Raw genomic sequence first — 12,489 nt, 5'->3', positions numbered from 1 at the left:
GGTACAACAGCAGTGTCCCCCACTGGGGATTGAACCCACAACCCTCCGGTCAAGAGTCCAGAGCCCTAACCACTACTCCACCACTACTCCACACTGCTGCCCTAGCTTGCATCACTTGATTTTCAAGGTGTGGTATCTGAAGCATAAATCAAGAAGTACAGAGAAACATCATCTGTAATTGACAAACCCAAGACTGGAAGACCCAAAAAGCTGTGCAACAAGGATGAGCAATACTTAAGGATAATATCCTTAAGGAATATAAAGACAACAAGTGTTGAATTGACAAAAGAACTGGCAGAAGGCACAGGTGTCGTTGTCCATCCATCAGCAGTCCAAAGCACCTTTGACCATTGTTCCATAGTCCAATTACTGTGTTCTTGTGCATATTTTAGCCTTTTAGTCTTGTTCCCCTTTCTTAACAGAGGTATTCTTACTGCAACACATCGTTTAAGTCCTGATTTCAAGAGTGACCTTCATACTGTTGATTTGATGGATGACACCTGTTCCTTCTGCCAGTTATTTTGTCAATTCAACACTTGCCGTCTTTCTATTCCTTAAGGATATTATCTTCAAGTATTGCTCATCCCTGTTGCACAGCTTTTTGGGTCTTCCAGTCCTGGGTTTGTCAATTACAGATGATGTTTCTATGTACTTGTTGTTTATGCTTCAGATACCACACCTTGAAAATCGAGTGAAGCAAGCTATTTCACTAAATGTTTTTCCTTCTTTATGCAAGTCAAGGTTGTTACAATAGTAGAAAACACTAGTGGAGGCTTTGAGTAAATTGTTGATGCTCATAATGCATTAGAGTAGAAAAATGCAACATGTCTAAGGCTTTTGCACAGCAGTGTACATATCTGAAATTAATTAAAATAAGAAACTTTAAAATCATTGTTTTTGTTTGTTAATCAGCTTTAATTTGTACATACCATTTTCACCAAGTGCATAAAACCATGCCCTGTTGTTCATCCCCACAGCGATGTGGTAGGGACCCACTGCAATAAAATTAGGTTCCACCTCAACTGAAACTGTGATGGGACGTTCCTATTGAGAGACAGACACGGCAGTGTGAAACATTCACAAACGTATCATGAATTGGTTTCCCAGAATATTTGATATACAGTGCACACCTCTATACATAACATCATAATTTGTGAATGTACTGTTTGCCTAATCCTATGTTAAAGAGAAAAATAATTGTTTCCATATGCCTTCACACAAACAGAAAAAGCACTGTAAATGTGTGGTGCAATCAAATAAGCACCAGTGGAAGATCTGAATGTAAAATGTATTGGGCACATTCAAATTACCAAAAGAATGGCCTGAAATTAGATTGAACTTTGCATTCCTGATTAAAAAAAATACTGTTGAGTTTTTAAAACATCTTCCACATTGGCTAGGCATGGTGCTTATAAAGCAGCATATGATTAATGTTCAGTGTCACAAACTGGTAACATGAAATCCTGGATATCTAATTACCTGTGGGCTTTTGCCCAAGGGAGTTTGCAATCTGTGGACAAACTGTAGACTAACCTGTCTGTCAAGAAATATTGATGAAGAGGGTCTATGACACAAAAAGCTAAGTAGTTCCACATGTAACAGGAATCAATACGCCTCCTACCCCTTCCACATGGTTAGCTACTGTGACTTCCAGTAGAGAGGTAAGAACAGCAAGCCGTGTCCCGCAAGTGTCTCCAAGAATGGGAAGTTTTGTCAGGAAAACGTGAAGTGTCCCCCTCTGTGACGAAATAGCAAGCAACTGTCCATCATCTGTCCAGGAAAGGTGGTCTAGACCTGCCAATATAGTGTGTGTGTATATGTATATTTATAAGTGTCACCACAATAAATTATACCTATTGTTGAAATCCATTCTACTGGAGAAATGGTTAAACAAATGGTGACTGTGAGGTTAATTTAAAAAGTAAACATAAAGGTTACCTACCCTTGGTTTCATCATCCAGGTTAATTATAGCATACATTTCCTTCAGCTCTGATAGATCGTGGATTTTGATGCTAAAAGATATCAACATTTCAAGCAGGGAAGGATTTTATAAGCAGGTATTTCAATAAATTAAAAGGGAAACTAAAGGTAGGGTCAACAAGAAGGAGCAAATGCCTTTTTTATCTGTTGCACAAACATGGAAGGAAAAAACTAGTCGCATCTATCTTCACGAAGAACAGATTAAGAGAAAATAGGAATAATCTTTTTCAAAATTCAAATCTACAATTGATTTTCTTGTCTCAGAATAAAAGAACAACATTTTTTTCAACAATTTCCTTTTTTCCAAACCTATGTTTTAGATACAAATAAAGATAAATATACCAGCATAAAAATGCTATTTTAAATGTTTCCATGCAAGACATTTTCTTGCACTGGGTAAGCTCATAGTACTGTCCTACTACAGAGGACATGGAGTGCTGTTTACAGTGGATTCCCATAAATGACTTTTTTCTCTATTAACCACAATCTTATATTGGTTGCTTTTACCAGTTATCTCCACAAGACGCAGCTTTGTTGAGGGACTGTGAAATGGCAATGCTGGTCAGGCTGTCTTTATGATTATGCGCCTGGAAGAGCTCTTGACCAATCTCACGGATATGTGTTGAAATGACTACAAAGTAGCCCTGGGAGAACCCAATCATAATATAGCCATCTCCATACCTGTTAAATAAAAAGCACTACAGTAAATCAAACCAACAGTAAATCAAAATCACAGCAAACATTATCTCTTATTACAATGGTGGAGAGAACATACAGTGCCTGGAGTAAAAACATGTGCTGCAACACCATATATATAGGCTATAGTGGACAATTATTGCCGCGAGGGAAGACTATTTTTACCGACAGGGGGCTAGAATGACCGCAGGGCTATATATACACAATGTTGTTCAAAAGTCTTACACATTTTTCACTTTTTTTGGGGGGAGGTTATACTACCATATAATCAACCTGCGCCATCTACATTGTGATGTCACGGATTGCTTTGTGCCCCCCCCTGTTGAGAACCACTAGGTAAATGTGATGGATTAGCTACTACAACACTTCATATTAGCTGCTCATGTATAGTTTACTTTGAGTTGTTGTGATCATAAGTTTGCTAAATGACAAGCTTGGTTTCTTCTCACCCAAACTAAGCTGTATTAATAACAGTCAATGTTGTTATGATAGTGGAAAACACTAGTGGAAGCTTTGAGTAAATTGTTGATGCTCATAACATTGATATTGTAACTCCTGAATGTGTCTAAGACTTTTGCACAGCAGTGATATATATATTTGACAGGGACAACATACGATTTTTAACATTTATGCCATGTCATAAGATGTACTGCACACAGATTTAGCAATGAGCTCATTTTAATTGGCAGTCCCTGGGCAGGTGTATAGAAATGAAGAAAATAAATAAACAAACACAAAAAAAGAAAAAGAAAATACAAATAAAGAAACATTTACAGAAGCGGGCAATTTGTAATTGACAGTTTAAATAACTTTAAGTTATCTCCTCAAACATAATGGAATTATTCCCTCCAAACAAATACACCGTTATAATAACGAAAATAAAACAGTTAAAATTCATAGTACCAAAATAATTACCCTCCCACACGATTTTAATACTCGCAGTACAACAATTTGCCAAAATCTACTAATATATAACAGTTAATAACATAAAAAAGTATATTTACAATTAATGATCACAGATTTGGTTTTGTTTTAACCATGCGTTTCGCTTATAAGTGAAATCTTTACATTTATGAGCACCGTTGATGTCGTCTGGCAAAAAATTCCAGAAAGTTACACCTTTAAGTGAAAATGCAGTTTGTGCACATTTTGTACGTTGTCTTGCCTACATGCAGGTAGCTTTAACAGCTGCCCTAGTAATTCTGTTATTGTAATCTAAACTGAGTTTTATAAATTCCATTAATGGGGGATAGCATGGCCACTGATTCAACGGGACAGGTCTGCAAGGTTCACCAATGATTCTTGCCTCAGGGAAGTTTTGAAAAATCTGCAGCAAAGTCCTGTTCTTCAGAATGGCGCATAGATTCAATTTTAAGACTATTCCTGATGAAACATCTTGGGTATTAAACCACCTGCAAAATGAGCATCGACTACAGTGGCTCTTAAAAGTATTCACCCCCCTTGGACTTTTCCACATTTTATTTTGTTACAACATGGAATCAAAATGGATTTAATTAGGAGTTTTTGCCACTGATCAACACAAAAAAAGTCCATAATGTCAAAGTGAAAAATATAATCTACAAATTGTTCTAAATTAATTACAAATATAAAACAGAAAATAATTGATTGCATAAGTATTCACCCCCTTTGCTATGACACACCTGAATAAGCTCTGGTGCAACCAGTTGTCTTTAGAAGTCACATAATTAGTTGAATGGAGTCCACCTGTGTGCAATTAAGGTGTTTCACATGATTTCAGGTTAAATACACCAGTCTCTGGGAGGTCCCACAGTTGGTTAGTACATTTCCTAACAAAAACTACATCATGAAGACGAAGAAACATTCAAAGCAAATCCGGAATAAGGTTCTTCAAAAGCACCAATCAGGGGTAGGATATAAGAACATTTGCAAGGCATTGAATATCCCCTGGAGCACAGTAAAGTCCATTATTAAGAAATGGAGAGAATCTGTCAGGGCCTGGAAAGCTTGTGAAGATACAAGGGCAAAATGGATGGAGCAAAGTACAGAGAAATCCTGGAGGAAAACCTGCTGAAGTCTGCTGAAGTCTGCAAGAGACCTGGGACTTGGGAGAAGATTCACCCCAAACATACAGCCAAAGCCACACTGGAGTGGCTTAAAAACAAAAAGGTCAATGTCCTGGAGTGGCCCAGTCAAAGCCCGGACCTCAATTCAATTGAGAATATGTGGAAAGAGTTGAAAATTGCTGTTCACCAAAGGTCCCCAGCTGGCTTCTATAAACTATGTTACTTTTGTTTGCTATACCTGCATTTGTATATAGAATACAGAATATATTTGTGGGGGTCTTACCATCTGTAGGCTATAATGTTGCCATAGCGCTGCTGGAAGGCCAGCTCAATTGGGTTATCTGGGTCATTAAGGTTAAACAGAAACAAGGTCTTCTTTCCAACCACCACACTGACCTGCAAAACAAGTGTTCAAAGTTGCTTAACTGTTATATCCGAAGTTCAGCTATTTGAGCTATACTGTGCACCTGTTTCAAAACATGTAGATCAAGAAATATTTAATAAGTTCATATTTGAGAGTGCAGTGTATTTCTAACATCATTTTATATTGATAGGGATTCACTGAAACTCACTGTGCTTTCTCCCGAGGCCGCTCTCTCATCTGTCTTCATTACTGAGAACTGGATCTCACTGGGCTCAGCACGGACTGTTGTCTATAAGAAGTTAAACAAAGCACTGGAGTTTATACGGCAGTGTTACAGCTTAAAAACAGAGCTTCATAAATTAAGTGGTAATTGGAAAGTATTTGTTCTTAAAATAAGTCAGGGTATTATTCAGATTATTAGCATTTTTTTAATATGAATTATAAAGAATTGTTACCAATTTCATTTTTAACACATATCCCATTTTTCGATATTCTTGTTTGATAAAAAAGTCTTGTATGAGTCTGAAGATTACAGGTTTCAGTTGTGCCCCGGTTTCCTCACCTGTCTCATGGTGTCCCCTTCATGGTTGCTAACAGTGACCATCTTATCTTCACTCCCAAGAGCCAGCAGGTTTTGAGTACTCCAGCAGCCGCAGGTAATCCTCTTTGTGTGCTTTCCTACAAAAGAAAAAGCCTGTAAGCAGGGCTTGAAACGCACACGGTTAAGGCAGTCTGCACTTTACAGTTGTGGATGTCCATACCATTCATGTCCTTCATTAGATCTGAAACCCTGAACAGCACAATGAAAACCACTGTAGAAAAATGTAATAATAAAACAAATCAATGACATGGTTTATTTGCTCATTGAACAGCCCTAGTTTGCTCTGTTTAGACACAATAATGGTTAATTTGCTGAATAATGAATACATACATTTATGCAAAGTATGTTAATTAAATTCCAAGAATAAAGTTCATGAATAATACAGTGAATAGGTGATTTACTGAATTTCAATGATAGTTTTGTCATCGTATTTATAAACTTTTTAGGTTGCTCAGAAATCTTACAGGCATCAACTAGTTTGATATGCTAACATTTACACAACTAGTAGAGTTTGAGTTAGATTAAAATATAAAGCAATTTTAGATAGTTTCTTAAGGTAGTTAAAAACATATTGAAGCATATACATACACACCAAGAGACATACGTCCTTAGTCATTGGGTCTTGCCATTATGTGTAAAATATATAATATTCCACTTAGTACTTAAAAAATAACATGTGATTATTATCTGGGCATTGAGGAATATGATTAAAAATAAGATTTTTTTTTTATTATTTTTTTTTTTTACCAAGAATTGGAATCTTGCGTGAAGTCTGCTGATTATATATAAGAAGATTCCCTTTAGCGGTGCCTACAGCCAGCAAAGATCCAACTTTTGACCACAAGAGAAAGGACATCTGATCCCTGCAAGAAAAGGTTATATTCGTAGTAAAGGTTTATTCCAATTCATAACACTCAAGCCATTTCAGAAAACCCCATGTCTTACCTCATTCCACTGTCCAGCTGACTTGGTTTGTGTGTGTTGGCATCCCACAAATAGATGGAACTAGATTTGTCAGCAATCACTGCCAGTGTATCTCCGTCTTTATCCCAGTCCATTGCAACACAGTTACTAAAACAGTGTATTTTTTTATCAAAATGTGTTACAAAAAACATAGATAGTGTATACTTTATAATCAGTTAAAGCAATATGAAAATAATACTGGTAGCTGTAGAATACAAAATTAGATCCTTTAGCAAATTGAACAGAAAAGCACCTATTGAATAGAAAATACTAAAATACGGCCAATCATTATATTTGTAGAACTGCTACCTGTGTCAGAACACGGTACATTATGTACTTGGTTACAGATGATGTTAAGATTTATTTTTTTCTTATTGATGTTACCATTTCAATTTACTGGAATGTGTAGATGTACAACTTACCCTGGCAGGTTAATTTCATCTTTCTTTTGCCCATGACGATCAAATATCTTTACTGTACAGTCAGGTCTGTCAAAAACAAACAAACAGCTGTCATACATTTTCTAAGAGCTTAGTTCAGTCTTTATGACCATCCAATGCTTGCTATCTTTGAAAGACCAGGATCCATTTATGTACATGTTTTAATGTACACTGATATATCCACTCTTAGTATTATTGTGGTATAATTTTTATGTAACATATTATCAAGAAAGTCTGCATAGAGTAAGCATGAGGTGCCCTGCTGGGAGCAGCTGTGATCAGTATATACTATAAAGCAATTTAATTTATCTTTCAGCTTTGCAATTGGAATGACAAAAAAGGCACTATATCAAAAATAAGTGTTGTTATCCGTCACATTATTTTAAATAATCATGTAAAAATGATCACACTATACATTAATATACTACAGCAAGTTATATCAAGGAACTGCAAGGTGGAAAGTTCCACATTTAGCTTACCCAGTGACAGCAAGATAATTTCCCAAAGTTTTTTGCCATCGATACTGCAAGGTAGAACCTTGCCAAGCCTTTTCTGTGAGCGTGAACACTCGCTGTGGGGGGTAAATAAATAATAAACACGACACACATGACTTTTGTCACTTGTCTTTTGGACATAAAAAGAACATTCAATTTTCTTTGTGGTTTACTTATTTTTTCTTTATATTGTCCCTGGTCCTTTTAGCTGATTTAGATCTAGAATACAAGACCGTACCTTTTATAATCCATCTATATAAACTAAACTTAGAACAAGCCCTATTTACTTACATTTGCTAGCAAATTAACTAAATATATATATATATATATATTTTTATAACACAACACAATTTCATTTGTCTATGCTCTTAGCTTATTTCGTATCTGCACGGTACTGTAGTTTACTTATCTGTGTTGTCATGGTGTGAACCGACAGATTTACAGCAGCGTAATGCAAACAGAACAGTTTACTGAAACTGTAAATACAATGTATGTAAGGAGATAGCCCACATTACAGTATTTCTTATGTTTTAATTACATAAAATAAATAATTGAGAAATATACAATAAAACATTCTTGTAAAATAAACTATCAATCGGTAACTGAGGTGGAGCCAACAACTGTGTCATATATTTGAGGTAGAGACAACAACCACGAGATTTATTTCTAAATGTTACTGGAAACAAGTAACGTATATTTACAATATTTACTTACCTTCATAATTACGATTTGCTGTTGTTTATTTTAAAAGAAGCACATCAGCTTCAGCATAAGGTATTGTTTAAATCCCAACATGCACCGCTTCCCAGCGTCTGCGTCACCCATAGCGACCTCGCTGAAGCATCCAATCAACTCGGCTAACAAAAGGCAACCGTCAAAAGGTAGACGTCTTTGCATTCTGGGAATTATAGTTTTATAGTACTGATTATGCAAATACAAAATGAACTACTGTAGTTAGATGTTAGTGCTGTTTCCTTGGAATCCAAAAAGGGTCTTTGGAATCACTAAAGCACAACTTTCCAGAGAATACAATTTTATTTTGTATGGATGTAAAATCCTTGTACGCCAAGTGTCTCTCGTAAAGAAACTTTAGAAGCTTGTCAAAACGCACTAGATAATAGACTAGATAAATCAATACCAACAGCACAGGTGCTGAACATGATCAACGTAGTTTTAGAAAACAGTTATTTTACATTTGTTGATAAGAATTACAAACAAAACGATGGTACAGCAATAGGATCTAAATTAGGAATGCATTTTGCCTGTACATACATGGGGAAATGGGAAGAACAATTACTTAGAAAATCGGAAAGCGAACCTTTAGAATACATTCGGTTTGTAGATGATATTTTGGGGGTTTGGACACATGGAGAAGAATCTATTTTCCAGTTTCATAAAAAGGCAAATGAAATACACAGTAATATTAAAGCGGACCATCGATGGACAAGAAAATAAATATACTTTTTAGACACCATAGTAAAACTTGAAGAAGATTCAATTGAGACTGACCTCTTCTGTAAACCGACTGACATACACCAGTATTTACACATGTCCTCTGGACATCCAATACACACTAAAAGGGCAATCCCAAAGGGTCTAGGAATAAGAATACGAAGAATATGCTCAAAAGAAAGTGCCTATGTAAAACAAATAAATGTATTAAAACAAATCTTAAAAAAGAGGATACAAAGAAAGAATTATAGAGACAGAGTTAAGAAAAGTGGATAAACTAAAAAGAGATGATCTAGATTATAAAAATAGAGATAAAAAGGTCAAAAGAGTCCCATTAGTAATGACTTACTCTAAACTTTTGCTTAATATTTCTAAGATAGTTTGGAAACACGTGCAGATTCTACATAATTCAGAAAAATTTAAAAAAGTATTTCTTAAGGCCCCCAGTTCACAGTAAACATAAAAGAATAATTGACTGAATAGGTTTGACAGATACTTGCACTAGTACATGTAAAGTGTGTAAATACATGGACAAAAGTAAAAATATAATTAAACATAAGAACAACACATATCCACTAAAAACGAATACCTACCGTAAAAATAGCAATGTTGTTTATGGAATAGCCTGTGAAAAATGTGATGAAATAAAATATATCGGAGAGACTGAAACAACTTCATATAAAATAATTCAGAACCACCTTTCATTAATTAGAAATAAAAAAATGAATGAACCAATAGTACAGCACTTCACCAGTCAAGGACATGACATAAATGATGTAAAGTTTGTAGTATTAGAACAGCTAAAATTAGACAATGCAACATATAGAAGAATAAAAGAAAGTAAATGGATAAATAAACTGAACATGATTATGCCAGCAGGAATCAACGGAAAAGAAAGAACTAATTAACTCCAATAAATATATAACATTTAAATAAATAAATAAACAAAATTCATTCAAAAGTTGTGCCTGCTGATGCGCTGGGGAGGCCAAATCAAGGCTGACCCTCAGAGCCAGCATTGCATGATAATAGAAATAAAAGTTTATATAAAATAATGTTAATTACAATTAATACATATTTAGAGAAAGAAGTAAAAATTAGGTCACAATATACAGAACACCATTACATCATGTAAAAATAAGTCATAGATTTGAATATAAACAATAATAAGTAGTTGTCATAAATACCTCCAATGTTTTGATTCAAACACATGCTCCCTTGAGAAAGATATATACAACATATCGAAACGCTGGATAGCTGGCTCTTTGAGCTAAATATATATACTGTATATATATATATATATATATATATATATATATATATATATATATATATATACACACACTCTATGTCTTGCCTTCGGGTACAGAATCACTGCGAAAATAACCTTAGCATCTGAAAGTGAAGGTAGTATTGAATTTAAGGTTAATTTAATTACAAATTCCAAGACATTACAGGACTACAGGCATATTGAAAAATAAAGAATTGCAAGGCCAACTGACTAAATGCAGAGTGTGACAATAAAGTCAGTTGGCCTTGCAATTCCTTATTTACAACAGCAGATGGGGCAGTGTGGTTACAGTACTGCTAGACCAACAGCTTTTGTTCAAGCTCCTCATGCTCATGAAACATAAACAGTAGTTTAATCGGTTTAAGAATGCACACTTTATCTATGGACAGGTCCTGCAAGATACACATTTGTACTTGTGATTTTATGCTGTGGTGTCTGCATGTATGGTAAATGGAAGAAAGCTGTAGGAGACATTCTGACGCCCCACCTGGACACAGTGTGTGGAACTGCCTCTGCCTTTCAGATTGGAAAGCTGGTGGATGAAAAGCCTGGTAATCAGTTAGGTTTTTAAAATGTCTTTAGTATAAATACATTTCATTTTTGGAATATAAACTTAATGTACTGTATATTGCCTGACTCAATAATTTTGCATTATGAAAATCATATGTATATACAAGTGTTAGAATTCAATATAACCATGAATATCACATCAACAATAACAAAACAAAACAAAACAAAAAGTCTATATGGTGATAAAGCAGTAAACGTAAAAATAATGGGGTAATGCAATAAATGTGGCCACGACTGTAAGCAAACAAACAAATACATAAATCAATAAATAAAAGTGGTGTACCTACAGTCAAATACGAGCCTCCTCTCAATCTTGTCATGTTCAAAATACTCGGTGGTAGACGTGTTTGCTGTGTATGACATTTTTAAAGTGTATAATCAAAACTGGCTTGTAGGGATACTCGTGTTTTTTTGTTCCTAGTGCCTAGCCTTATTCAATGACAAGGCTCAGAAAGATTTAATTGCCTACGGCTTATTGTTGTCGTGAGACATCCCAGAAGAGAGACTGCATCATCGGTGCTTAGGCACCGAAATTAGAGCAGTCTAGCATCTCGGGGTTAAAAAGGTAAGGAGGCAAACGCATTTCTATTATTATATTATTACTCCCTTTAAAAATTGAATGCGTTATATTACCTCGTTATTGACAAAACAATAGCGGAAGAAAAGATCATTCTTGCAGCATCAAAATACCCAGAGTTGTACAATTAAAAAATTATAAAGACACAGCAATGAGGGAGAACACCTAGCAGTCCATTTCCAGGGAGCTGGATACAGCTGGTGTGTATGATTTGTTATGCTGTGTAACAGGACTATCATACTGTAATAGTTCCTGTACCTTTAAGTTTAGGTGGTGCTGGTTCTGCCCATATATGTGTGTGTGTGTTAGAGAGAGTACACAGAGAGAGTGTGAGACTGAGTGCACACTTGTAGTTTGCGATTACTGAACTCCCTGTTTATCGACTGTACAAGTCATAGGGATTATTATTATTATTATTTTCTAGTATTCCGATTGTGCTCGGATTAATCTGTTGTGAACAGTTTGAAAGGTCTTCCATTAATAAAGTGGATATATTTGTTTTACACCTGATTTCATGTGGCTCATTTCTGAAAAGGATCCAGAAACCATTGAAGGTCAGGGGTCCAGCCTCCAGACCCTCACAATACGTGTGTGATTTTTTCCAGCTGACGATACAACCAGAGGAGAGTCGCCTATCACATCACGCGCCTTTCGCCACTGGTGTGGAAGGTAGTGTCGCAGCAAAAGTACCATTTTATCGCAGGACAAATTGCATCGCATCCAGTGTGTGGAAACCTTAAGAGTAGAGGGAGATTTCCCCTTGTTTAAAAGGTCCTGCAAAGAATGCAGTATGGCTGCCATGGGGCAAGTGATGGGGTCCAGCCCAAGAGACAGACACCGTCTGGAAAACGCCCCATTTAATCCGGTACTGGGAATGCATAGAAGCGGCCCTGGCATTCTGGAGGGTCGCAATAACCTCATCTGACAGACTGAGCTGGCTTAGTTGCAGCCACTCAGGGGTCAGACCCACAGCTGCAGGCTTGCTGGGTCGGAATGCCACACAGTCTCCATGCCT

At 35.9% G+C, this 12,489-nt stretch overlaps 1 protein-coding gene across 2 annotated transcripts in view; it reads right to left on the bottom strand.

Annotated features, from left to right (window-relative positions):
* The window catches only part of wdr19 (WD repeat domain 19), a 29,366-nt gene extending 20,914 nt beyond the window's left edge, over positions 1-8,452 (bottom strand). Inside the window, exons 1-12 of one of the 2 annotated variants that reach the window (XM_034034432.3) lie at positions 8,299-8,452; positions 7,570-7,661; positions 7,073-7,138; positions 6,633-6,758; positions 6,435-6,550; positions 5,649-5,764; positions 5,295-5,375; positions 5,006-5,118; positions 2,489-2,662; positions 1,943-2,013; positions 1,622-1,794; positions 930-1,044 (exon numbers count right to left, since the gene is read on the bottom strand). In XM_034034432.3, the coding sequence (XP_033890323.2) occupies positions 930-1,044; positions 1,622-1,794; positions 1,943-2,013; positions 2,489-2,662; positions 5,006-5,118; positions 5,295-5,375; positions 5,649-5,764; positions 6,435-6,550; positions 6,633-6,758; positions 7,073-7,138; positions 7,570-7,661; positions 8,299-8,304 (1,249 nt within the window). In that variant the 5' untranslated portion in view covers positions 8,305-8,452. Of the gene's footprint in view, positions 1-929; positions 1,045-1,621; positions 1,795-1,942; positions 2,014-2,488; positions 2,663-5,005; positions 5,119-5,294; positions 5,376-5,648; positions 5,765-5,847; positions 5,899-6,434; positions 6,551-6,632; positions 6,759-7,072; positions 7,139-7,569; positions 7,662-8,298 lie in introns of those variants that run through there. The other variant, XM_059032627.1, reaches the window with a different exon arrangement.
* Between the last annotated feature and the right edge of the window lie 4,037 nt (positions 8,453-12,489).

This window comes from Acipenser ruthenus, chromosome 1 (assembly GCF_902713425.1).
Source record: "Acipenser ruthenus chromosome 1, fAciRut3.2 maternal haplotype, whole genome shotgun sequence".
Taxonomy (NCBI): domain Eukaryota; kingdom Metazoa; phylum Chordata; class Actinopteri; order Acipenseriformes; family Acipenseridae; genus Acipenser; species Acipenser ruthenus.
Note: the sequence above shows the minus strand (reverse complement) of the source record. Positions and strands in the feature narration are given on the sequence as shown.